Raw genomic sequence first — 27,307 nt, forward strand, 5'->3', positions numbered from 1 at the left:
AAGTTAAGATTTCTGATATATGAATGAATTTTGACTTTGGTTGAATTTCATTTTTCTAAATATTACTTGATTAAAAGTATGTGATATTTATTGTACTAAGTATGAAAAGTATTTTTTTTTTTAATATTAAACATAATTATATTGAAAGTAAAAGTACAAGTAAATGAAAAAGGAGCAAAGAAATATTCAAAAAATGTTTATACAACAGCAAGATTGTTCCATTTTAACTATTTCTTTCATTTTGTATCTTTGGGTAAGCATGAGAGGCACTTCATTTGGTACTTAGTCTCTTTCATTCCAACAAAAGTAAACATCACAGCACTTTATTCATGATTAACTTTATATTTTACATTATTTGTTTAGTTAGCACTGTTGTTTGACAAGATAAAGACGCACAAACCTGGGTATCCCACCTAAACTCCAGTATGATCATGTTAAAGGCCTCTGACATGTTCAGACAGCTGGATGTGTAAATGTCAGGCAAAGCACTGAAATTGGCATAAAATGCTGTTAATTGCTAACAAAAGTAGATGAGAGAAATGATTAAATACTCACTTTGTTCAGAGATGATCACAGCAGCCAGCAAGCACAGGCTCAATACGACTAACCGCTGTCCAAATTGTTCCATTATCACAGATCTCTTGATCAGCAGACAATTATAAAAGATAATCTGGACAAATGAACCTGTAAGAGGGAAAATGAGATTACTATGTGGAGAACTGCAGAAAGATGAGTGATTCTTACCAAGTCTGGAGAGAAACTGCAATGCACAAAAACAAAAAAATATGATGTGATCTAGGTTTCATCTGTTATTTATCCAGTATTTATTATGTAAAAATATTAAACCCAGGGAACCAGAAAGACAGAGAATCAGGATATTTTTTTGCAGTTAACTTCCTTGAAGCCAGTTCACACAGACCATGTTTTTGCGTAGAGAATTTGGAAAATTGCAATGTCTTAAGACACTTTTTTTTTTCTTTTTAATCTTAACTTAGTCTATTTTATAGCGCAGGCTTTTAGAACACTGCTTCATATGCGAGTGCAACAGTCAAACATGTTAAAAACACACGTAAAAAAAAAAATAAAAAAAAATGGAGAAGCAGAACTGTGGAATGCAAAAATATGTTCTGTGAAAACTTTTCCTTATTCAGGGTAAAAATCGAGGGGCATGACCATAATACAAGTGAGAAACATTGATGCTTTATTTCACTTCTGCCATTAGTGTGTTTTACAAACATTTTGCAAATTTTCCAAGGACCAGCATGTTTAATAAATGCAACATAATATCCTCAACATCGATATAAATTCACACAACCAGACCTGAATCTGAAACAATGCATCCGAATAGCAGAAAACATGGCCAAAACCAGAGCTTTCAGCAACTGTATTTATTGCAATAACATATCACACACTCACACACACAATAAACACAACTGACATTCAGTATACAATTCAAAAATTCCCTCTTAACACCACACACTCTAATGACTGACAGTTGCACGGTCATAAGCAGCATCCATTTCTGAAATTAAACTTCACCCACTAATTTGCTCTCACCATACCCAGTCTGCAAAATGAAAAAAGAATGTTATGATTATGAAAAAAGTCTAAAAGAAGTATGAGGTGTGTCAGACTGTTTTGTATTGGAGGTTATTATTTAGGACATTCAAATGGGAAAGTCGTTTGTGTAACATTAGAGCAGGCACCTGTAGAGATCTCACAAAAGCAGGTTCTTTTCATTACATGGTTGTTCTTTTAGTTTCACTTGCTAAAAGCTTCCATCAGCCCTGTTTTGGCCTAAACAAACCAAACAGACAAGGATGTGTACTGACACCAATACAAAGGTGTCACATCTAGGTTGAACCTCGAAGTAGCAAGTCAATTCAAGGACATTGGGAACTACTTAGAAACATGTAACTGATAAAAAAAAAAGACAGCCATAAACTGTCTCCAATGGATTTGAATTGCAACGTGATCACATTTCAAGGTATCGCAACATTCCTGTAAAGAGCACATATACTGTAAATGAATAAATCAAGGTGTTTACTATTAGTGGGCAGTGCGCATGCTAACAATGCTGGAAAACGAGTTTGAAAATAGCGAGGAATAGTTTGCTTTTACAAGAATGTTCAAAATGAATGTGTTATGAGTGAACCTGAATCATACACGATTTAATTTTTTTATTTTGTGGCCATAAAAACACACAATTCCTCGTTATTTAATATTGACCTATGTTGTTAGCATGCTACATGTAGTTAGCATCCATAACCGCTTTTTAATGTCTATCCTTTGAAATTAAATGACTCTTAATATAAAATACCATCAATCATTGCATCATTAGCTATTAAATAAAGGTAAACAAAGTCTATAGAAAACGATAAAAGAAGATTTGCTTAAAGGTGCTGATTTGACTAGTTTTAAAGCGATCGGACGGTTTAGTGACCCGCGTCGGTGGCACGTGTTTGGATGGTCACTCTTCTTGGTGGGTTCTGTTCTGTACTGCGATTGGCTATTAGCTCTTGCAGCTGCAGAGCACCTCCACCAATAAAACAGAATGCTGGGCAAACAGGGGCGGAGCAATCAACAGTCCCCTCCCACAGCACTCGCAAAGAATGTGCGTCGTAAAAAGTGAGCCGCCCCTTCTCAAAGTCCAGACACAGTCCGAGGCGAGGTGGTAAGGGGGCAGTGAGGGGGCCAGTAGAAGTGTTAGACGCCCCACACTTGGGTAGTAAGACCTTGCCCATGCCCATTGTGAGGAAACAGAATGGAGGAGGACAGTCCTGGGCGTCCTCTGCGCCACTGTCATGACCACTATCTGGATCGTACCTACCGAGAGAAAAAGAAGTAAAAAGATAAATTAATCAATAATATTGCCTACATAAAAGTCATGGTGAGTTAGTCAGCTCTTAAGCGCTTAATTTCTCCTCACCGTGGACTTGCCATGTCTTGTGGAAGATGGAACCACTCCTGCAGTTTTGCTTCAACACCCACTCCCACCTACACACAGAGAAAACAACTTTAAAAAAAAATTTATAATAATTTTAAAATTCACATTTTTAGAGTTTTTATTTTGTATGAATGTATTCAGTTTTTATTACATAAAATATATTAATACACTAAAAATGCAATTCATAAATATAACATGAATATACTTCTATGAACTTAGTTTTCATTTTTTAATAAAATTCATTTTTTCATTTTTTTTTTTTATGGAATAAAGTAAAAAATGTCAGAATGATATAACGAAGAAAAAGCCTAATCCAAAATTAAATTCTTGAAAATAAAACCATATTCAGTAATTTGGCAGACTCTTTCATATTACTTTACAGGGGAAGGTATGAAAGAAGTCTCTTATACTCACCAAGGCTGCATTTATTTGATCAAAAATGGCATATAAACAGTAACCATTTGAAATATCACTACAATTTAAAATGAATAGTTTTAATATATTTTAAATGTAATTTAATTCTGTGATGCAAAGCTGAATTCTCAGCATTATTAGTCCAGCTTTCAGTGTCACATGTTCCTTCAGATATCATTCTGATATGCTGATTTGGTGCTCAAGAAACATTTTAAATATTGTGCTACTTAATATTTTGTAAAAACTGACATTTATTTCGGGATTCTTTGATGAATTGAAAGTTCAAAAGAACGGCATTTATTTGAAACAGTCATCTTTCGCAACATTATAAATGGCTTGACTGTCACTTCTGATCAATTTAATGCATCCTTGCACAAATAAAAGTACTAATTTCTATGTTGACCTTAACCAGGTAGGACCCAGGCTCCACTGAGCATGCCCAGTAGTGTCGTCCCTGTGTGATGGAAACATCAGCCACAAGGAGGTCAGAGGTGAGGTCACATGAGGTAAGAGCCCGATCAGCAGCCTGCAACAGAGTCATCCCAGGAACACTCCGGGCATATGTCTGGCCTTTTCCCAGCGCCACCCGCTCCGCATGTAGGCCCCAGCGTGAATCCAGGCAGAACGACAACACTGAGATTGAGGTATGCAAGAGAAATGGAGTGGAGGAGAGGGTTTGAAAGGCCAGGTCATAGGGAGCAGAACACAAAATGAAAAGAGGATGAGGAAGTAAACATATAAAAAGGAACAGAGAGGGGGGATATGTATGCATAAGTGTAAAAGGGAAGAAATGGGATTGGAAGAAAGGAAGGGAAACAGAGAGGACAGCAGGAACATTGTACATATTCCAGGACTCTAGGATTCAGAGGAGATCAAGCAGCTGATATATTCCATTTAAATAGGAATACATGTCAAAGAGACAGCAGAGATAACAGGAGCAAAGGAAGGTGGAGAATAACAGGAAACATAAGGAGAAATAATACAGAGAGGAGAGCAAAAAGAGACATGTCAGAGAGTTGTGGATATGCATGGAGAAACACACTACCGCAACAGAATTAATTGTATGAGAGAAAATGAGAAAGAGAAAATATGATATGCATGTAATAAAACAACAAGGTTCAGTTTGATAGAATTGTGATATGGATGGGTGAATGAATGGATCAATAAGTCAATGGCTAGATGAATTAATTGATATGGATGGTTAGACAGATGGATAGAACGAATGAATCAGTCGATCAATAAATAAATATGATACAGATGAATCGATGACAAGGGAACAAACAAACAAACATGAACAAAAAGGCAGATGAATGAATGAATAATTCCGTGTGAATGTATCAATTGATGGGTAAATGGAGGATGGATGGATGGATAATATCAATAAATGAATGCATGCATGAAATAATGAATGAATCAACGAATCGTTCAATGGATGGATAGATAGACAAAAACAAAGGAACAAAGAAAAAAATAAGCGGAGGAATGAATGGAACAATAAATAAATAAATGGATGGATGCATAAATGGAGTAAATAAAGATAGAAGATGTAAATTTTAAGTCAAAGAAGTAGAATGAGTGGAAAATATCTTCAGTAATGTGAGAAACTGAGGAGCTGGAGGAAAATAATTTGACTCTGGGTAACTTATATTTTAAAGGGGTTCAGATTCAAGTGTGTATATTTGCGTATGGATGTGTCTTACCTGGTGCAGGAGGTGTGTGTAGATACACCTCCTCACTGTGCTCTCCAAACCCTGCCTTATTACAGCCTCGAACTCTCAGGATATACACACTGTCCATCTCTAGTTTATCAATAACTGCACTGGTCCCGCCCACATCATCCAGACGCTGCCATGAACAGTGTGTGCCATTACTTCCTGAGCTTCCTTCAGACAAGACTCTGCCCCATAATGCTCCAGCTCCACCCACTTTCCTCAGATACTCCACTGAGTAGTGCCAGGCAGGGGCGGAGTCCTGTGGGAGGCGCCAGCACAAATAGAGCTGGTCATAGGCCAAGGTCTTTTGAGTGTCAATGACAGGAGCCAATGGGGCTGCAGAAGGGAAATAAGGGGTTGGATTAAATGTGAATTCAATACATTATTGTTTTTGACATAGAAAAGCAAGTTTTTATGAAAACCTTGTATAAAGTCCATGCTGCTGAGCGCTTTGAGTTCTCTGGAGACGTCCATCTGAAAGTGCCGGAACGAGGGATCGGCAGATAGAGAGAAATGCTGTAGCTTTTCTATTGCTTTTACCAGTCTGAGAAGCGAAAAAAAAAAGAGATAAAAATCATGTTATGTGAATATACAGAAGCTTTCTTTATACTAAGTGATCATGTGTAACATGATATTCCCACATTTATTTTTGTGTTCCTTTTGAAAATGTTTCTATGGAAACACACAATAGGCTATTGTGGGATTCGTATTTCATAAATGACCAGATTTGCACAATCACAGCAACCCACACCCACAAACATACACTCTAACCTGTTGTGTGTTACTCTGGCGGCCTGCACAAAGCATGACTGGTCAGTTTCCTTAAGCAGCTCTTGAGTGTATGTGAGCAGCCCTGCGTTCTCCAAAAGACTCTGTTTTTCAGAGAGCTGTGCATTCAGAGACCCTGCCCGCTGTGCACGAGCCCCCTCCAGCAACATGGCTAAGGCCCCCTGACGCTCCACCAGCACACTGCGCAATTCACTCACACACTGATTCGACTGCTCCTTAGCCACTGCACTGTTCACCTGAACACAGAGGTACAACGATTAAACAGGATAGCAGAAGGGAATAGCAAAACTTAACTGTAAATTTCTTTATATTTATATATATATAATATATATATATTTTATTTTATTATTTATTTTTTTTTTATTACGTATAGGAGACCTCATTGTGGCTTTTTAAATGTCATTTAATTAAAATTTTTACTTTAATATTTTACAATTAATATATTTTAGATTTAAAATATTTGCATTCAATTATGATTATATTTAATAATAATAAATATTTAATAAATAAAAACATTATATAATTCTTATCAAAAATGTAATTAAATGTAATCACATTTAATTACATTTTGTCATCATTGTTTTTCGCAAATAAATATTTAAATTATTCTGATTGAAAACACCATTGAAAAAAACAAAAACAACAAAAAAAAAACAGGATACTAAAAAAAAAAAACACTCCACGCTCCAGGCAACATCATGGAGAGAAAGTGACCTGTTACCTTTACATTTTATTTCCATATGAAAGGAGCATCATGTCTTTTTAAATGTCATAACTATTTTAAATCTAAATATTTAATTTTATGTATTTAATTTATATTTTATAAGTAGTGCGGTAAAAATTAACACGTTAACACACGTGATTATTTTTTTTTCAGTTTAACGTGTTAAAAATATTTAACACAGGGGCAGAGCTAGGGGTTGGCCACCCTTCTCACAACTGGTGCTTCTGTCTCTTTTTTTCTTGACAACAATTGCATTTATTTAGATGCAGAACATCTTTACAACCACATCAAATGGTAGAATTTTCAGGCACTAGTCAGACAAGCTCGGTGACGAGGGAGCTTCAGTATACAGAGAACTGCAGTCAGATTAGATGTTGTCAGGCCATATGTCAGTAAAAACAAATTTTCCTGTCATGAGCCATTATACTGTGCTCGTAGCACGTGCTCTTCAATTGCACGCACAAATGTGGCAGTGCGCTGTAGCCTATCATTTCATATTAAAGCGCAAAAGAAACTATGAGCATGCAATATCGTCAGTTAAGTTTTGAAGTTACTAAAAAGGCAATTAATGCTGCCTTAAAACTGTGCATGTAAGTATTTGTTATATAGGAGTTACATTTAAGAACATGTCTTTGAAATGCAGTGGTTTTCAAAACTGTGCCGGCGCTGTGGTGGGGCATTCGAGGGCCGTGCCCCCCCTAGCGGTCTGTCATTACACGCACATGGCGTGGCCTATTTTCTATTAAATGTTTTAAACACGTAAATTAAAGAAAACAAACGAAATTATTGGTCGCCGAGAGCAAGCAATAGTCCGTCAGTTAAGATATTTGAAGTTGATTGTGTGTTAACTTGGCTGTTCTTAAAGAATTGTAACCCAGGTTTTAAAAACATAGTTTAGCATAACAGTAAATAGCAGAAAAAAATACATTTAAAAGCAGGAAAAAACGGGGTTGTTTAACGAAATTTTTTATTTGTTGAAAAATTTTCTGTAGTAGTTTATTTTGTTTATCTGTCAAGTTCGTACATGTCATTCCTGGCAAAATCAAAACTACAGAAATCGTGTTTATAAAACCTGATACACCTGTGTGAGTTGCGCTCCATTATTGTCGTGACATCCCTTATTCTCTGCAGGCGAATTTTAGTCTTCTGTTGGTCCAATGACTTTTGTGTTATTTAAGAGAAAAAAAGCCTTAAAGTTTGCAGAAACATCTATTTTTTTTGCCGGAGTTACAAATTTAACTGTTTTGAAATTAAGTGTAGGCCAATTTTCATCTATAAATTTTAAATTCCTGTTTCGCTGTATTGCCTAGCCTACAGCACTGTCTCCAAGGTTATAAAGACACGTCGTCCAAAAAATTTAACTCATCAGCATAGAAGGGAGATTTTTCTGACCGTTTAAACCTCACAAACTGTTGTTAAGGAAGATTAAAGAACATCTATATAGATAGTTGAGAGCTAACATTTTGAGAAAATATGCATTGGAAGTATTGCGGTCCAAAAACTTTACACTTCACACCAAGGACGGAGATAAACTAGAAAGATAACAGCCAAAATAAGAAACCGTCCACACCACAACTATTCAAAGAAAAACGAGATCTGGAATCACTTTCAAAACGATTTTTTTCCAGCTGTTAAAAAAATTGACAGCCAATCAGAATCCATCCTGTTGTAACGCGCTCGAGAATTTAAGCGCCAGAAGCGTAGGGCGCTTAGAATAAACAGACAGAAGAAACGCAATATCGTTTATATTTATAGTCGTTCTTTTTGAACGGGAAATCTTTCATTGTCATTCTATATAGTAGGTATGATGACATAGCAACCACTCGCGGCGAACATTCTGCTCTAAAATGTGTTCCAAACTGCGTGGTACTGTTAATGTGTGTGTCCATTCAATATCTACTCCTGGCCGCCTGGTGGGAGTATGTTTTTCCTGAATACGATGTTAAATAATTGCAAACCCCTACGTTGGACAGTCATTTCAGCCTGAGGTGTTTTCAGGTCAAATTTCGTGGCTTTCAACCGGTCGTGGGCTTCATCTATTTGGACATAAATACATAGCTTTATCTTGGTACTGACGAAATTCCATTGAAATCCATAGAGGAGAAGGTATTTAAACTAAATCGCGGAATTGGGTCGTATAAAACTAAATAAAAAACAATTAAAAAAAAACTGATTGTCTGTTTGTAATGAATATTTGTTGTGTACTTGTATGAATATGAATTAACAATTATATAACCTCTTGTATTGGAAAATAAATGTTTATTAATAGGAATGAACTCTTATTAATTATACTTGTTTTCAGTGAGGGTACCATGGGTCTGATGCCCCATTTCAAATAGTAAATTTTCATGATTCATTTTGAAAAAACTAACAAATTCTACCTTCTATTCAAATTTCATGCAATATCTGATAAAATGTCAAAAAAATGTGTGAATAGTAAGCATTTTCGGAACGACTTATGTAATTAAGTATACTAATATAATCCCTGTTATTAAAAATATCATAACTTTCGCAAACTGATCTTCTTCACAATCCAGGTGTCGGCGTGTAAAGGGAATTTTTCAGCTCTGTCTCAGTATGTGATATTTGATCTTTGAAATTTTGTCATCATAACTATATATGATCTTTCAATTTAAACATGCACTATGATTTGCCAAAACAAAAAAATATTTATCAAACGACAGTGCCCCCCCGCCGATGATCCAATGCCCCTCCAGTAGATCTGCTCTGACGCCGACTCTGCCTGGAGCACAGCACTGTCTCCCTCATCTAACACATCCGATTCAACTCGTCAGCTCATTAGTAGAGACTTTAAACCTGAAGTAGGTCAGAAAAGGTAAAGAGTTGTGAGAAAATATGAAGTGCGGCAGTGCTTAAAGCAGCCAAAATAACATAATATTCCAGCTGCTGTGATGTCTGTTAATCAAAGAACAATAAAGAAGGGAGAAAAAAGAGGAAATCAATAACGTTTGTAGCATTTAAGGATTCATCTATATTTATTTTAGAATTTAGTGTTTGATAACTTTGTTCAATTTCTGTATATTTACTTCTTACAGAAGGGCAAAGGTAAATATGACATTTATTTGAAGATTGAATGTGAAATTGCAATATAAAAGTATATTTAAAAACTTTAATGTAGGTGGGATTAATAATATTAATAATATTTTTTGTACATATTAAACACATGTATGTGTATATATATAATATGTATTTTTTTTTTTTTCACGATTCACATCCTTCTTCTATTTTGACTGCTAAGTTTATAACACCTGGAAAAAAAAAAAACTCTCACATATTCTGAGATGTCTCACCAACACTGAAAGTATAATTAAAACACCAGTGCTGTGTACCTCAGTCTGAGCGATGCCACTCTCTACTTGGGTGATCTGTGCCTGTACAGAATCCTGATTGGCGAATACATAGTTCATCTCCTTGGTGATCTTCTCCTATGATTTCACAACATGGAGAATTGACATGAAACTGCACAGGTACACAAAGGCTGAGGATCCAGACACAATATTTATTAAACAATGACAGAGTTCAGGGTAAACAGACAGAACAATCAAGACTCAAGAAAACCAGGGTAAAAGGCTTAGAAATGCAGTTGTGAACACATACAAGACTTAATGAATGACACTGAGAACCGGGCTTATATAGGGTGAGCTAACAATGCTAATGAGACACAGGTGCAATCAATGAGTGCAGGCAAAGGATTATGGGAAATGAAGTCCAAGACTGAGTGACAGAAGTATGGGATGGAGTGCCCTCTGGTGGTTATCAAGGGCCCTCCACCTGGTGATCATGACATAGCCCCCCTCCTAAGAAGTGGTTTCCAGACGCTCCTAAACAAGAAAAGACTAGGAGCAGCTTCCAGACACTCTCCAAACAGAAGTTCAAGTCCAGGAGGGAGGTGGAGTGGGTGCAGGAAGAGGAACTGGAGCCGGTGGAGCAGGAGGCCACCAGGGCAGAGCCGGCGGAGCTGAAGACCACCAGAGCAGAGCAACAGAGTGGAACAACCTTCTTGGCAGTGACAGGGCAGACAAGGAATTCAGGGATGGCCTCTTTGGCCATGACAGGACAGGCGAAGAGATCAGAGACATTCTCCTTGGCCATGATAGGGCAGGCAGAGATTTCAGGGACAGTCATCTTGGCCGTGACAGGACAGGCAGGGAACTCACATGCTGGCACCAACAAAGGACTGAGCTCTGGAGCTGATTCATGGATTGGAGTGGGCTCTGGAATGGATTCAGGGACTGGAGTGGGCTGTGGACTGGACACTGCTGACTCAGAAGTGTATAGCCCAGACACACAAAATGGTGACCATTATTACTGGAAGGGCAGCGGAAAATGGCAGAACCCCTGAGATCACCAGGCTTGAGAGCTGTGAGGTCACCAGGATGCCTGCCACTTGCACCGACATCATAGGTGGGTCCGCCACACTGGACATCAGTCTCAGTAACCTAGGCATTGCCTTACTAGCTTCAAGTGCAATGTTCATGATGGCCAGGAACACATGATGGCTGAAGGCTCTGGAGTGGCGGTCATGATAGCTGGAGAGTTTGGCATGGTGGCCATCTTGTGGATAGGTTCTGGACTGCTGGCCATCTTGTGGATAGGTTCTGGACTGCTGGCCATCTTGTGGACTGGCTCTGGTGTAGCAGCCACGTTGTGAACTGGCTCTGGTGTGGGAACCAAAGGTCACAAAGGTGCTGAACACAGGACTAGCTACCATTATAACAGGAAATGCAGGTGACTGTGGTGGGCCAAGCACCTTAGCCTATGGAGCTTGGTGCATGGTGTCCCCCCACCCAAAAATGTTTAGTGGAAGCGTCCTCCTCAGTCCAAAACAAAATAAATCAATGAGAGCACAGTCTGGGAGGTCAGAGAAATTAGCCATGTTTAGAAAATCCAGGATGTGGTCATCAAGGGATTGATTACCTTGACGCAGACAGATGATTCTTACTGCTGGATCCAAGTAGGCTAAGTCTTCTGTCATGAAACTGCACAGTTACACAAAGGTTGAGGATCCAGACACAGTATTTATTAAAGGGACTAATGTAATCCAAAAATAAGCAAAAGTCATAACTAGGGCTGGGCAAGTTAACGCGTTATTATCGCGTTAACGCATTAATTGATAAACGACGACAATTATTTTATCGCACGTTAACACAGTTTTTTATTATTATGAAAGTCTGTTGCTCACTGGTTCTGAATACACATACAGACAAATCATGGGTCACATGAGGGGGTGCTCCCGACCAAATTATTTAGGCTAAGCATCAGCATTCACAAACCACTGTCCCCTGTTATTTTTAACAGAAAAAATGCAATGAGCTTGTAATCGACTTTAAGTTGGAAATAGGAAGTTTCCGATAGCACGTGAAGACAGCAGAGAAGCGCTTCCGCTCAACACAGTGGAGTGAATCGTTTTGTTAACTTTGTGGTTTATTATTTTGAGTTGAATGGGACGCGGTAACACACGTCCCTCTCACAATATATTGCTTTACAGATCTATCGCTTTTGCCGCTCAGAAATATTCACGCAATCATGCCGCACGTATCAGAAGATCTGAACTCCGTCATGGTAAGCGTTCACACTCACTGATCTATATATAACTGAACCGCCCTCTGGCCCAACCGAGCCAGGGACTGCTAAACAGAATGATCACATAAGACAAATGAACCAGGCTTTGGGGGTCAAACGTGCTCCGGAACGGTTAAGCTTGCCTAATGTGAGCACACCCTAATTATTCTCCCGCATCCCACACACACGTGTCTCTACCCGCCCATCAAGTGTTGTACTGTGCTGCATTGGGTCCCACGATCGTGCAGGTCTCTAATAGGAAGGTGCCTGTTATAATGTTATGATCGAGGCTGGACTCGGAGCATAACTTGTTTTTTTTATAAACTATAAAATATTTTCTATAAAAAAATGTAATGTCCTGGCAGTGACAAATAGCTTGTTTTATATTTAATTTAATTACATTAATGTTATAAGTTGAGATTTAGGCTACAATAAATATTTTAACAGCTACTATGTAAAAGGAACACTGCTGTAAAAAGCACCTTATAGGTTTAAAGTGATTGCAAACCAAATGTTATAACACTTTTGGTCATATAGCAGTAGGCATACTTTTAAATGAAAAAAAGTGCACAATACACTACTTTTGAATGCATTATTAGTTTTGTGCATAACAATGTGATTAATCGCAGACAATAATGTGATTGATCGTGATAAAAAAAAATTTATCGTTGCCCAGCACTAGTCATAACAAAGGCAATGCAAACAATGACAGAGTTCAGGGCTGAGGCAAATAGAGTAATCCAGATAAACAGGCAGAATGTCAAGAACCAGGGAAACAAGACACGAGAGAACCAGGATAAAAGGCTTACCCATTATTTACACTGCACACATCTGCGGCGCGTTACAGCTCTGACAAGGTTTTGTTAGGTGCCTATCTTTAGTGAAGCTGCATGGAGGGATGCTTCTGAAACATCATGTGGCGTGGCTGGTGTAAACTAGAGTGGCTGTGATCAGCTTCTGTAGTCGCTTCGGCGCACTAATGCCACAGACATGTGCAGTGTAAATAAGGGATTAGAAATGCAGTTGTGAACACACACAAGACTTAGCAATGAATGATAGTGAGAACTGGGCTTATATAGGGTGAGCTAACCATGCTAATAAGACACAGGTGCAATCAATGAGTGCTGATGAGTGTGGGCAAAGGAAGACTGAGGGACAGAGGAATGGGATGGAGCGCCCTCTGGTGGTTATCAAGGGCACTCCAGCTGGTGATTGTGACAAGAATGAGTTACGTTAAACACTACAACACTGTACATCTTCTGCTAGAGCCGCCTAGTCATTGAGTACATTTACATGGACAACAATAATCCGATTTTAACACGATTAAGACAATACTCTGATTAAGAATCTACCATGTAAACAGAGATTTTTGATTACCTTAATCCGGATAAAGTCATATTCGAAGTAAACAGAAATTGAATTAAGACATGTGGAGTATTACTATTTTAGCTGCATTACTGAAGTGCAGAACATGCCGCATTTTGCGACAGGATACACACACGGCAGTGGTTTGATGGCAAATAAAAGAGCTTCAACACTGCCATCATCTGTATGCACATGGCATCATCACGAAGACAAACTATATGTTTATACGTGAAATTCCGGAGGGGACGTCGGATGGTGTCGCGTGGAGATGTTATGACATGTGCAATAGATCGATTAATGGCATAAGCCATTACGTCACCATGCGACGCCATCAGACGTCCCCTCCGGAATTTCACGTATAAACATATAGTTCGTCTTTGTGATGATGCCATTTACAGTTTTGGGTGTTTCATTTTTAATTTACTGAAAGCTTCAAGTGCAGTTAATTATTTGTCATGCTATACGTGCAAATAGATGACGGTGTTGGTAAAGCCATGCTCTTTTATTAGCTGTCAAATGGTTGACCACTGCCGTGTGTGTAGCCTGTCGCAAAATGTGGCGAAAAGTCCTACACGATGGTAATAATGTGATTAAGGTGTTTACATGCGTATACTGCACTTCAGTCTTGCGACTAAAATAGGAATACTACACGTCTAAATTCAACTTCGAGTATGACTTTAGCCAGATTAAGGTAATCAAAAATCTCTGTTTACATGGTAGATTCTTAATCAGATTATTGTCTTAATCGTGTTAAATTCAGAATATTGTTGTCCATGTAAACATACTCACTGAGAGGAAATCCTCTCCTCTCTACCCCTGATCATTCAGAGCTGTGCAGAGCTTAGAAAAATTAACCCAAATAACTATTTTATTCTGGAAAGAAGGGAATGTTGGGCATATTTATAATGTTTATAGTCTAAAGAGTATAGAGTGCATAAGGATTAATGTCAGGAACGGATACCTTTAGAGTTTGGTAAGCCAGCGCAATAGGCAAGATCTTGTGTCCACTGTGGGCTCGACGGAGTTTACAAAGCGGGCATAACAAACGCTGACATGACCTGCAGTAAAATTGCAACCTCTCCTGCTCATGCTCCACACACACTAATACCTGCATGCGAGTGAGAGAGAGCGAGAGAGAGAGAGAGAGAGAGATGTGCAGTAAGAGAAATAGACAAGTAAAAGACAGAGAAAGAACAAATGAGGTTAAGAGGAACTTTTGAGACCACAACAGTTTATCACAGATCATCTGTGTCGACTGCTGTGGAAAAGGGCAATATTTGAATATTATTTGCATGGGATTGATTTCAAAATATATAAAAGAATCCACTGTCATATGGACAAATATATAAATAAAAATAATGCAAAATACTGTTTTGCACGTACACTACTGTGCGAAGGTCTTAGGCCACTAGTATTTTCATCAACAAAAAATGGTTTTAAGTCAGTTATTTCTATCTTTTGCAGTAGTGTGTCAGTATGAAATATCAGTTTACATTTGCAAACATTCATTTTGCCATTAATTGAAATAATGCACTGAGATTTTTGTATGAACAAGGAGTCTTATAACAGCCAGTGCTCCACACAGAAATCTGATCTCACCATCAACCAGTCCATCTTGAATTACAAGAAGAAACAGAAAAAACTGAGACAGACTAAATCCAGAAGAACTGTGGCAACATTTCCAAAACACTTGAAGAAAGCTGCCTGCAAAGATACCTGAAAAACTACGTGCAAGTATACCAAGGACAAAAGCTGTTTTAAACGCAAAGGATGGTCACACAAAATGTGGATTCAATTTAGTTAATATAAGTTAATTGATAAATAAAATATGTTTATGATATTATTTTTGAAAGCGTCCTCACTTTTCAGCGTTTTTACAAAAGTGCCTTAAACTTTTCACAGTACTCTAGCTTTGCTGGGAGGTTTCTTGAAGTGTCTTGGAGACGTTGCCACAGTTCTTCTGGATTTAGTCTGTCTCAGCTTTTTCTGTTTCTTCAGGTCAATCCAGATGGACTAGATGATGTGAGATCAGATCTCTGTGTGGAACATTGGCTGTTGTCAGACTCCTTGTGCATACACAAATCTCACTGTGTTAATAGAATTATTATTATTAGAAAGTTCAAAAGAACAGCATTTATTTGAAATAAAACATTTTAACATTATAAATGTATCTTCTCTCACTTTTCCTAAATTTAATGCATGAATAGAAGTATTAATTTCTTTTCAAAAAATCTTTTGAATGGTAATGTATATGACTGGTCAACTTCTTCAAAACACTGGCAGGAAAAAAAATTGGAATCTAAATGTTAACATAGAGTAAGCTATGGTTTGACTCAAAGACTCTCTCTCTCTCTCTCTCTCTCTGTTTTTGGCCCATTAGTGTTGATCTTCTCTCAGAATGGTCCCATGTGTTTTTACCTTGGGTCTGAAGCTGTGTGTGGGCAGGATGTGTTCATGTTGGGCTCTCGGTGTGCCCCAAGGGTGGTACAGCTTGAAGCACTCGTTACAGAAGTTGGACCTGCAATCAGCGCAGCCTTTGGTGGCCTCCAGAGCCTGAGGAGGTTTGCAGAACTGGCACATGACTGCCATGCTGCCGAGACTCACTGTGTGCCTGTACCTGCACACATGGACAGAGAAAGACATCGGTCATCTATTGTGATTTCAAATTTAATAACATGAGGATAATCTGAAAAGTAAACACATATGTCTTGGGTTACATGTATGCATGCTTGTTTAATTTTATTATATGTTTGTATGTGTACATAAATTATAGCGTGTGTGTTGTATATGCAGCTGAGCTGTCCAAAGACTCCATAAAACAAAAATTCAGCTTCCCCATATTCTCACAATTACTCTTTTAAAGGAAACGTTGAACCCACAAGTATTTAGATGTTAAAAGGAACATAATGTTCATATTTACAATTTTTAACAATTTAATATGTAAATATACATATATGTGTGTGTGTGTGTGTGTGTGTGTGTGTGTGTGTGTGTGTGTGTGTGTGTGTGTGTGTGTGTGTGTGTGTGTGTGTTTATTTTTTTAAAAGCACATATTTTAAATGTCTTGATGTTTTTCTTTCTTTTTTTACATTCCATAACAAATTTCATTCCAGAAACGACCAGTCACGTACGAAGATCCATGCATGACATGCGGAAGAAAAAAATCTTGTTGCTATGATTTAAGAATTTGATCACATGACTTATTAATCTGTGTCCATGTTATACTAATTTGTTTCCTTTGAGCTAAATATTTTTTCTCTTGCTGTTTAAACCTATAATAATGGAACCTACAAAGCGTTATGGTCGTTTTAAAAGCTTAAGGCTATTTGCTTGTGCACATTTTTACACTAGCTCAGAATGGGAGCTATGCATGCTCATTACTGGAAGAAAGAATGAAACATTTTTCTGTCTCCTCCTTTCTCTACCTCATTTTGCAATGCCAAAAAGGTCATTTCATTGGTCCACGTACTGTGTTAGAATATTCAAAGCGCTATCAATCTCTTTGGTGATGTGCCTATGAATAGATGCAAGTTCAGAACATCTGCTCAAGGGTTCAAAACCAGTAGAACAACATTTCTACATTGTACAGCACAGTTACTAGAATTCAATTTTAATGTAGCTCCAGTTAAGAAAAGCAGAAATTGTGAGGAAGAGTGTTTGTGTGTGAAAGAGAGAAAGACAGAGAGACCTCTCCACTATACGCTCCAGCGTGAGGTTTCTCAGACAGTCTGCAAGCCCTCTCTCTCCTAGCTCCACATCTTTTCCGCAGGTGGGACAGGGGAACAGCATGATCACAGGAGGGGTGTCTTTACGCCTGCGTCCTGGATGTGTCCCACACACTGTACAAAAAGAGAGAGCGATACAGGTAGAAAAAGCTGTTTCCAACATTTAAGCTTCTTCAAGCCCCAATAAATCTAAGCCAGGAAGAAGAAAGGAAAAGCTAATCAATGCAGAAAGAGAACAGATTCCAGAGGACTGTTTTGTGCTGACAGATTGAGAATCAGCCCATCATGACGGCTGCTACATTTAAACACACACGCACTTGCAAAGTCCTGCACAGATGAAATACATCTGAATGATACAATAACATAAACTTTTGCACAGAGCTAAAACTATGCTGTTATGTCAACATTTTAAATGTTATTTAATATAACTAAATAAATTGTTTTTAAAATACATCATGTTTAAATAAAATTATTTTAAAAGAAATATTATAATTTAACAAATAAATTATTAAATTAACATGCTGTCATGGTTTAGTAAGCATATTAGAAATATTTTTGATAAAAAGTAATATAATCATTCCAACTATTTCTATAAATGATATTTTATTTAATTATATTTTTTAACTATATATATATAGTACTTATTAAATAAGCAAACAAATTATTATACTGACATGATTCTTAAATTTGATTGATAATTGATTTGAGCTAAAATTATTTAATTATGGGAGAATAAAAGGACCACAAAGAGATACAAGAGTGTAAAATTAGATGTCTGGGTCACTAAGACTTTTTATTTTGATTTAAAAAAAAAAAAAAAATTCAAATATTTTTTTTTATAGCCTAATTGATCAAAAGTTACAGTAAAAACTTTTACATTGTTCTGTTTCAAATAAATGTTAAAATAAATGTTCTTCTGAACTTTCTATTCACCAAAGAATCCTGAAAAATATCCACCTTTCCACAAAAATATTAAGTAGCACAACTGTTTTCAAAATTGATAATAAGAAATGATTGTTGAGCAAAAATCAGCATATTAGAATGATTTCTGAAGGATCGTGGGACGCTGGAAGGAATTACATTTTAAACATATTAAAATAGAATAATAGTTCACAATATTACAGTGTTTACTGTATTTTGGATCAAATAAATGCAGCCTTGCTGAGCAAAACATTGAAAAATCCTACCGACCCCAAACATTTCAGTGGTAGTGTACAGTTTATTAGTCACTAAAAGTGCTTGACTAACCAATTGATTGACAAATCAGAATAAAATGTCCCAGACAGCTGTTTAATAAAATACCAGCACACTTTATTTTGATCTTAGTGTCTATTAATGAACACACAAACCTGTTCTGATCACCCGGTCTAGACGGTCTGTTTTGGGCGGAGGCCGGCGTGTTTGTCGGGGAGAGCGTGTGATGGGGCTTGAGGTGGGAGTGTTGGGCTCTGGGGGGAGTTCGGGTGGAGGGTATCCTCTCTGAACCAAGACTTCTGCAGCACACAGCACACACACACTGTGCATACAAGGCAACACTATCGGCTGCTTCACCATCTCCTCACACACTGGACAGTGCAGCTCTCTCTCTATGCTCTTCATATTGGACTAGACAGAGAAAGAGACCGAGTTAAATAAATAATTAGCAGAAGAAAACATGCAATTAAACATGCATGCTCTTTACATATATTTATAGGCATAGATCATAGCTGATTCTGAGGTTTAGCTCACTCAAAAATACTTAATTTTCAAAAACTGGAGAGTGATCCAAAGATGTTATATTTGGAGTATAAATGTTTTTATTATTATTATTATTATTATTATTATCATTTCCATTTTAATGACTAAAATTGATTATTGATTATGCTGTAGACTGAGTTTTTCTTTATTGTAAGGTAAACAATATGGAAATATGTTAGTCAGAACTCATAAAGGTCTGAACATTTGCATATCAACAGAAGGATGTGCATATCAATCATCAACACACACAAACAAACAGCCATGTTGTTTATTAAAACCGCAGTCAATACTTCCCTTTTTCTCTATTACTTTTTATAAATTATTCCAGTTCCCAGTACTGTGGTAACAATGGAAATCTTTTTATACAACATTCAAATCATGAGTGACAAATACAATATGACTGATATCTTCAGCCACTTCATTTTATTCATAACTGAGAGATTTACGAGTTGTTTTCAGTTGAGAAATCTTTTCAAATATGTTTTTCATCTTTGGTCTTTCCAAGAGGAGTGTGTAAAATGCAACTCAAACATTTCAAATGCCAGAAAGTACAAGAATGTCACTCCTCAAGCTCGAAAAACTTGATGTTGGCTTCTGTAATAAAGTTTAAGGTTAGAGAAATCTTGTTTATTTACATTCCAGACACCCGAGCTTCATATTTGGTATAGAGTCATTTTAAGGAAGTAAACATTTTTTAATTCTTCACCAATGGAATCTAAATTAAAGAAATTATAATATTTCAACAGTTCTTGAAGTAAAAAATCCCATTCATTTTAATATTTACTGATTTTGAATGATGAATAAATGATAAACCTTTAAAGACAGGTGTTTGTTAATTGATGGTTTATGCTTTTATTAAAGCTGTCAGTCCACATTATTTCAACCTATTCTTTAAATAATCATGTTTAACAGTGGAACCTATGGTGAAAACTGCATTACCCAAGATTCTGAAAACCAAATCTCCACCTTCACTAGTAAATATTGCCAAAAGAACACTTTATGCCAGTCCACTCGCACAGATTCTCTCTACACTCTACTTAAATATTTAGATTTTGCAATACACATAAAATATATTTTTCTATATATAATCAAAATAGTTAAACAAATAGTTTTAAATAGTTTTTAATTTAATTATTCACAGGATTGTAGCTCCTTCCTTATTAAAGCCACTAAGCATCTTGTACATTTGTTTAATTCAGTTTTCAGATTTTTTTGCTTCTTATTAAACTTTGTAATGTTGTGATTCACCTCATAACTGGTTGGTCTGGTTCATATCTTAACCGTTAAAAATGTAATTTTAAATCCTTATGCAAAAAATATTTTCAGAACCAAACCTGCTGAAAAAGTGGCCAGGCACTGTTGCAACTCTTTTAGTCCCAATCATCTGAAAACAAATGATAAAAAGAAAATGCTGACACACTCACCCTAGCAGACAGCTGCTGAGCTAGATTAGCTGATTAACAACATGATATTAAATCCTGCCCAAATGAAAAGTGTCCTAAACCCCTCTAAACTAGACCAGCAAATCAATGTTTGGCTATTTTAAGTTGTTTTCTGTTAAGCATAGCCATTACTTTCCCTACAGCTGACAGCATATACATTTAATTTTGTCAATAATCCATTCAAATAATTAAATTCGCCCAGCTGTCTTCTATCCTCTTTTCAGCAGGCGTTTCCCACAGAGGCTCTCCGGGCCTCAGCGCTCTTGCATCCCGTCTCTATGGCAACATGCATCCTGTCGCGCGACAGTGATGAGGCCTTTTACCTTTTCTTGGATTTAAAAAGCCTTCTTTAATTTTCCTTCAAGTCATTGAATCAATTTCTATGTCGTTTCAACGTCTGATATGCGTCAATAAGATGCTAAGGTAGACTGAATGAGCCTTTATATTCAGTCGTGTATTAACGGGAAAATAATCTGTTTTATTTTTGGCCTACACGAGTGAGAGCAAATATATTCACGCGCTTCAGTGGCTGGTTTCTGCTTACAGGTGTTATTTGCACTTTCCGAGGAAATTATATGCTCTCAGTAATTTTTTTTTCTATGTTAACGCTATCTTTAAATGTTACATTTGGGTATGAAAAACACTAAAATGTCCCATTTCTTTGAAAGGTGCTATGACGTGCATTCGTGTGTTAAAAAACAGCCGCATGCAAATCACAGATTTCGTGCAAAATATGTGGTTTTGATGATGCAAATGTACTCACGCTGATGCGCACGAGAGCGTCCATTATGGATGTAAAGGTTTGCAACTCCGCATCTGCCATTGCTGGAACTATGCCGGTTGTTAAAATAATATCAAATGAAATAAACGCTATTACTGAGCGCCCTTTTTAATACGTCTATAGTCATTAAAAACAACTAAAAGCTTATAAGATCAGGACACCTCGAAATAAACCGAAATGGTGGTACCTGCAACAGAAATGGACGGCTATAGGACAAACCTTTACGTTATAATGATGTTATTTGTGTCTAATGTATCGGAGAGGTCCAGTTTAACGCAATCCATGTTGATTTAGAGGTTTTCCAGCAGTGTTTGCTGTGGTCTATTCTGACGGATGTAGTCGATGGATGTTGTGAGGTATTCGGGGGGAGGTCAGTAAAGAGCATGCGCAGGGATGCTGAGCGCACAGCCGCTTGTGTTCCAATCAAGTCTGGAATAATACAATGCAATATAATATAATATAATATAATATAATATAATATAATATAACGTGGGATATTTTTATAACGTGTGTATTTTTTTTAATTTTTTATTATTATTTTTTTACATATAGGCTACACATGTACACACTATTTGTTTGAACGTGCTTCAAGACAATTATCAAAATATTGAAAAATATTGCCCCTTAATAAAAAATATTTAGGCTATGCATTAAGTATGTGAATGTGTATCTTAACCACAGGGGGAAAAAAGTGTTCTTTTTTTCCCTTTTTTCTTGTTCATAAACTTTGGTCATATACCTAGCTATATAAGTAAATAGGCTATGTAATTCCTAATAAAGTCAAAGTCTAAGAAATAATTTATTGATATTATCCATTTAATGACTTTAGTAAATTTAAAGAAGGTTAGGACTATGTAGGCCTAATGGTGAATACCCTTCTTTAAATGTAAAGAGGAGTCTGAGACAGTTTGACACTTTTTCAGTTGTACTTTTACAAAGTTATTTTGGACCTAAGTTTCATTGTTTTATAAATTTGTTATGAAAACTGATACAATGGTCTTGTTTATGGCATGCGATACTGGTTTACTGGAGATGGATAATATAGTCAAAATTCCTATTTTATTTGGTAAGTACATACACAAAGCAAAATAAGCAAATGGTAGACTGTTTTCCACTGATTTGAAGATCTTTTATGATGCCTTAATCTCAACACAGAGCAATTGTAAAGCTGTTAAGATATATTTGCTTCTGAAAAAGATAATGTATTAGATGTATAAAAGTATTTTTTTTTTTTTACATAAGATGAAAAATCTTTGCTTTCATTGTTTTATGCTTCCTTATGTCTGTACTACCCTGTTGTTAAATCAATAAAAAAAGAAAGAAAAAGAAAGGAAAAGGGGTGTGCTGCTCTCCTCTGTCCACTAGATGGCGCAGAAGGGTTTGTTGGGTTCGCACTTGGCACAGTTTTTAGACGTTAGCGTCGCGTCATCTTTGCTCTGCTGGCCCAGGGGCTGAAAAGCGAGGTGTTAAACCTGTCTCTTTACCTTACAGCTGTCAAAAATGGGTGAGTGTAGCTTCTATATTAATTATTCAGAATAAATCGTGTTCTATCTATTGGCGCTGTTGGATAGTTTGCACGCATGAACATGAAATAGGACAGACAACGTTAGTTCGTGAGCTCGCTGAAAGTTTGAGCCCTTAATCCTAAAATAGTTGCTTGCTGCAGATCTTCATTTAAATCACTTTGAGAACATTAGCAATGTGTTGAAATGTGGTAGTTTCGTCCCTTTGTGTTTCAGAAAAAAAGCACAAAACGTACTAACGTTATCTGAATGCCGTTTAGCCACAGCTAACCCATGCTAAACATTTCATACATTTTCAATCGTCACAGGCACAGCATTTGTAGAAAAGGCGAAAGAACAAGACTAACATAATCCAGTGTACGCTAACTATTTATATAAGCAAATAAGCACTTAAAGCAGACTAAAGATTATTGTATATAATTGTAGCTGCAGTGCTTGTTTCCACACGAAACGTTTTGAAGAGCGTACATACTGACGTGTCAAAATTCGTCCATGTATTTTATCGTTTTTAGTAGGGCTGGACAATATATCGAACGATATGATCATGCGCATCTCGTCAGTAAAGCCGGTTCCATGATTAGCGGTAAATCCCCCATCACCTGCTTTCAAATGGAGCTGCAGTTAATACACAGAGCCGCAGTTCACTGAGAAGCTACGCTATATCGAGTTCATTATTGAAGATGAATCGCCTTTGATAATGAACTCGATATAGCGTAGCTTCTCAGTGAACTACGGCTCTGTGTATTAAACTGCAGCTCCATTTGAAAGCAGGTGATGGGGATTTACCGCTAATCATGGAACCGGCTTTACTGACGAGATGCGCATGATCATATCGTTCGATATATTGTCCAGCCCTAGTTTTTAGAACAATAAATTAGATTAGTTTCAGATAAGTTTAATCTTAAACAGTGTAAATTTAAAAATAGTAATTACATTTGTTTTTAAATAAATAATATGCATAAAAAAACAAGTGTTAGTAACATTACTGGTAATATTCTTTGATTTTTAGACTGCTGCTCTTTTACACTGTCTCACTCTCTCTTTGTTTTTATAGCGGTGAACACAAGCACGTCCCTGCTGTTGTCCAGTCTGCTGTCAGTGCTGGTGTTTGCAGGAATGCAGATGTTCAGCAGGCAGCTGGGCTCTTCAGAGTGGCTGACCATCCTGGGGGCTTCCTGGGATCTGTGCTGTTTGTCTGTTCCCTTACTGTATCCTTCTGCCGCTTTGGCATGCATACAGTCCTAGTTTGTGTAACCTCAACATTATTTATGTTTTGCTCATCTGCTCTCTGTTAGTTCTTAACCCGCAATTACAGGCTTTCAATAACCTGGAGAACCTTGTCTTTGGCAAAGGCTTCCAAGCCAAAATCTTCCCAGAGAGTAAGTCTGAGAATATGCATGCATTGACCTTATGCTATACTGCTGTTGTCTGGTGTGTCCTCCTCGTCTGGAGAAAGTTCAAATGAATACACTATATATACACTACCATTCAATAAATTGGGCTCTAGATTTTTTTTTTTTTTTTTTTAAAGAAATTAATACTTTTATTAAGCAAGGATGCATTAAATTGATCAAAAGTGACAGTAAAAACATAAAAAAAAAAAAAAAATAAAAAAAAAGTGAATGCATTCTTTTAAACTTTGTTCATTAGAATTGCTTAACGTTCCTCTGGGTAAACAGTGTGCATTATCCCACTATATTTGTAACGTAAATAATTTATAAATCTTTGCAAACACAGGAGAATACTTCAACCTGTTTCTAAATGTGCCATTTATTGTACTTCACGATTTCAAAAAAAAGGTTTCTGCATGTGGCCAAATATTAAAATTTAATGGGTTTAAACATCTTTAATCATGCTGTAAAGTGAAACGTCACCAGGCAGGTGGCGCCCTCTGCAGGTATTTGTTATAATACATAATGTACTCAAGTTGGTTATGTTCATATTTTGTATAGGCATATTACATTATGTATTTTAACAGTGTTGATCAATAAAACCATGTAATTACTTGGTTTTGATATTTATTTGAGCCAATTATTATTGCCTCATCATTAGTTTATAAATAGTCATACTAAAGCTTGGTTTTCACTTAGGTCTTTGTGTTGCTAAAAAATATCAGCTCAATTGTCAAAATAATCAGTAGAATACTTGATTACCAAAATAATCATTAGTTACAGCCCTAGATTAGTTAAAATATTTCAAAATACACCTGCATTGTTTTACTTTTTGTTTTTTGTAGTTAAATGTTTTGTATTTTGTAATTTATAATTTTTTAAATATGATTTTAATATTTTGTTTTTTTATAGTGAACTAAGTATCTGTATTTTGTCTCATCTCTCTGTATTGTCACATCCCTAGTGCCGATAAGCAGTGACAGCGCTTATAATTTTCCAAGTGTATGATATAGCTTTCATTCTTGAGATCAACCATATATTCATGATTAATGAACAAAAGTTTGAATTAGTTAAAGCAATAACTTTGCCATAGTATCCTTTCAAATGTTAAAGAAAGGACACCCCCGCCCCGCCCCTGGAAAAAAGTTCAGGCTCAGGATTTTTTTTTTTTTTTTTTTTTTTTTGCTTTAACCCCTGAAAACAGTTATTTTAACTGTAATAATATTTTCACAATGTTACTGTTTTTTGTGATCAAATAATTGCAACCTTGAAGAGTATAAGAGACATTATACCGACCCCAAACTTTTGAACAGTGCCATTTTAATAATGAACAAATTATACAAATTAAATCAGATTAGTGATATTAATTCAGATTAATATCTGTACTTGCCATCTCTCTCTTAGTTTTCTTGTGCCTGTGCCTCTCTCTGTTTGCGTCTGGTTTGGTGCATCGTGTGTGCGTGACAACATGGTAAGTGGGATGGCATTACTTATGTTTTAAAGTAATTGATTACCACAGAAAAAACTCAACTCATACCACAGTTTTTGAAAACTAACAAATTAAAAATTGCAGAGGAGGAAACCCACGTTACTTTTATAGCCTTCATGTCTGATTGGCAACCGTTCATTTGTTCTTTCTCTCTCTGTCCTCTCCCGTATAGCCTGATCTTCTCTGTCTTTGCACTGTACTACATCAACAAAGTGTCAGCAGCTCTTTACCAGGCAGCACCTGTCCCAACTCCCGCCAAACCCACCAGCAAGGGCAAAAGAAAGAACTGAAGTGCTTACCTCATCCCATTACTATCGCAGTCACTCATTCAGCCACCAGACCGCAGTGTGCTGAAGCTACAGAATCTGATGTGTTTGCCAACAGCAGACATTTTTTTTTTTTATCCATTCCATTCACACTGAAAGATAACTAAACACATTTAATCAAACCAGTCATCGATGTGTGATTTTTGGTTCTGTTTACAATATATTTTTGTTTAAGGGGTTTGTTATTAAAAGTTGATGAAAGAATACATGAATACCTTTCTTTTTTTGCCCACAAAACTTTGCTAATGTGACTGCACCTTAAACCACAAAGTGTTTTCATTGTTCTGGTTCTCCACCCTTTGTGTATGCTAGCCTAACTGCCTAAGACCTCAAAATGCATCCTGGGACTCTCAGCTAACTCAGTCTTAGGTACTGACCCTGCAAAAAATTCCAATCATTGCCAACTTTCTATTTAAACTACTCAGTCCTTAAAGGGATAGTTCACCCAAAAATCAAAATTATGTCATTAATGACTCACCCTCATGTCGTTCCAAACCCGTGAGACCTCCGTTCATCTTCGGAACACAGTAGCCTATAAGATATTTTAGATTTAGTCCGAGAGCTTTCTGTCCCTCCATTGAGAATGTATGTACGGTATACTGTCCACGTCCAGAAAGGTAATAAAAACATCTTCAAAGTAGTCCATGTGACATCAGAGGGTCTGTTAGGATTTTTTGAAAGCATCGAAAATACATTTTGGTCCAAAAATATCAAAAACTACGACTTTATTCAGCATTGACTTCTCTCCCGGGTCTGTTATGAGCGCGCCGTTCACAGCACATCCGGTTTGCGAACGAATCACTCGATGTAACCGGATCTTCTTGAACCAGTTCACCAAATCGAACTGAATCGTTTGAAAACGGTTCGCGTCAACAATAAGCATTAATCCACAAATGACTTAAGCTGTTAACTTTTTTTAACATGGCTGACACTCCCTCTGAGTTCAAATAAATCAATATCCCGGAGTAATTCATTAATTCATAAAGTATGAAAACTTGTTTAAGTTGAATTTTCTGAGGCCATTGGCTGATATTTGTTCTTGTATTAAACATTTCTCATAAAACAATATTTCTTATCCTGTCATTTTGCTTCGCAAATAAATTTATCTTCATTTAAGAATCTTTAGACATTTGCACTGGACCTTTTTTGAACCAAACTACTAGTTAGGCCACTTTTAAAAAAAAAAAAAAAAAAAAAAAGTAATGTCCTAGCTTGAAAAGAATGCTGAGAAAACTGTGGTTGTGAAACCACATAGGGGCTAGTACAGCTCAGAAGGGTTTCCACAACCATATACCTGTTTGCAGACTGGAACAAAAACAGCAGCCCTACCCTTAAAAAAATATGCCCTGGCAAGTATCC

The 27,307-nt window shown here is 36.7% G+C and overlaps 2 protein-coding genes across 6 annotated transcripts; one reads left to right on the plus strand and one right to left on the minus strand.

The window, feature by feature from the left end:
* Nucleotides 1-1,577: 1,577 nt before the first annotated feature.
* LOC109096296 (tripartite motif-containing protein 46-like) lies at nucleotides 1,578-21,596 on the minus strand. 5 transcript variants are annotated; one of them, XM_042772407.1, is made up of 13 exons: nucleotides 21,439-21,589; nucleotides 21,202-21,269; nucleotides 18,609-18,864; nucleotides 17,223-17,373; nucleotides 15,953-16,151; nucleotides 14,496-14,642; nucleotides 9,937-10,032; nucleotides 5,845-6,098; nucleotides 5,496-5,617; nucleotides 5,062-5,409; nucleotides 3,765-3,994; nucleotides 2,930-2,997; nucleotides 1,578-2,826 (listed from the first exon to the last, which is right to left on the minus strand). In XM_042772407.1, exons 2-13 carry the CDS (start codon nucleotides 21,259-21,261, stop codon nucleotides 2,436-2,438), a joined length of 2,322 nt encoding a protein of 773 aa, XP_042628341.1. In that variant the 5' UTR covers nucleotides 21,262-21,269; nucleotides 21,439-21,589; the 3' UTR covers nucleotides 1,578-2,435. The 5 variants fall into 5 exon arrangements, with proteins under 5 accessions (XP_042628341.1, XP_042628340.1, XP_042628343.1 ...); XM_042772406.1 differs by having other exon boundaries at nucleotides 21,202-21,595; XM_042772409.1 differs by lacking the exon at nucleotides 21,202-21,269 and having other exon boundaries at nucleotides 21,439-21,584.
* On the plus strand, nucleotides 21,397-26,152 carry LOC109096686 (keratinocyte-associated protein 2-like). Its single transcript, XM_019110322.2, has 6 exons — nucleotides 21,397-21,402; nucleotides 22,638-22,723; nucleotides 23,797-23,950; nucleotides 24,058-24,121; nucleotides 25,538-25,604; nucleotides 25,795-26,152. The coding sequence occupies exons 1-6, from the start codon at nucleotides 21,397-21,399 to the stop codon at nucleotides 25,910-25,912; spliced, it is 495 nt and encodes a 164-aa protein (XP_018965867.2). The 3' UTR covers nucleotides 25,913-26,152.
* The last annotated feature ends 1,155 nt before the right edge of the window (nucleotides 26,153-27,307 follow it).

Source organism: Cyprinus carpio, chromosome A16, assembly GCF_018340385.1.
Source record: "Cyprinus carpio isolate SPL01 chromosome A16, ASM1834038v1, whole genome shotgun sequence".
NCBI lineage: Eukaryota > Metazoa > Chordata > Actinopteri > Cypriniformes > Cyprinidae > Cyprinus > Cyprinus carpio.

What these genes read in the sequence shown, in the direction of transcription:
- LOC109096296 (XM_042772406.1), bottom strand. Translation starts at nt 21,261, where the DNA reads ATGGCAGATGCGGAGTTGCAAACCTTTACATCCATAATGGACGCTCTC. An exon ending in GTGGCATCGCTCAGACTGAG is followed by an intron (nt 6,099 to 9,936) that starts GTACACAGCACT and finishes CTCTGTGTTCAG; the next exon opens with GTGAACAGTGCAGTGGCTAA. An exon ending in GCCAGAGTAACACACAACAG is followed by an intron (nt 5,618 to 5,844) that starts GTTAGAGTGTAT and finishes TTCGCTTCTCAG; the next exon opens with ACTGGTAAAAGCAATAGAAA.
- LOC109096686 (XM_019110322.2), top strand. An exon ending in CTTACAGCTGTCAAAAATGG is followed by an intron (nt 22,724 to 23,796) that starts GTGAGTGTAGCT and finishes TTGTTTTTATAG; the next exon opens with CGGTGAACACAAGCACGTCC. An exon ending in TGTTTGTCTGTTCCCTTACT is followed by an intron (nt 23,951 to 24,057) that starts GTATCCTTCTGC and finishes CCGCAATTACAG; the next exon opens with GCTTTCAATAACCTGGAGAA.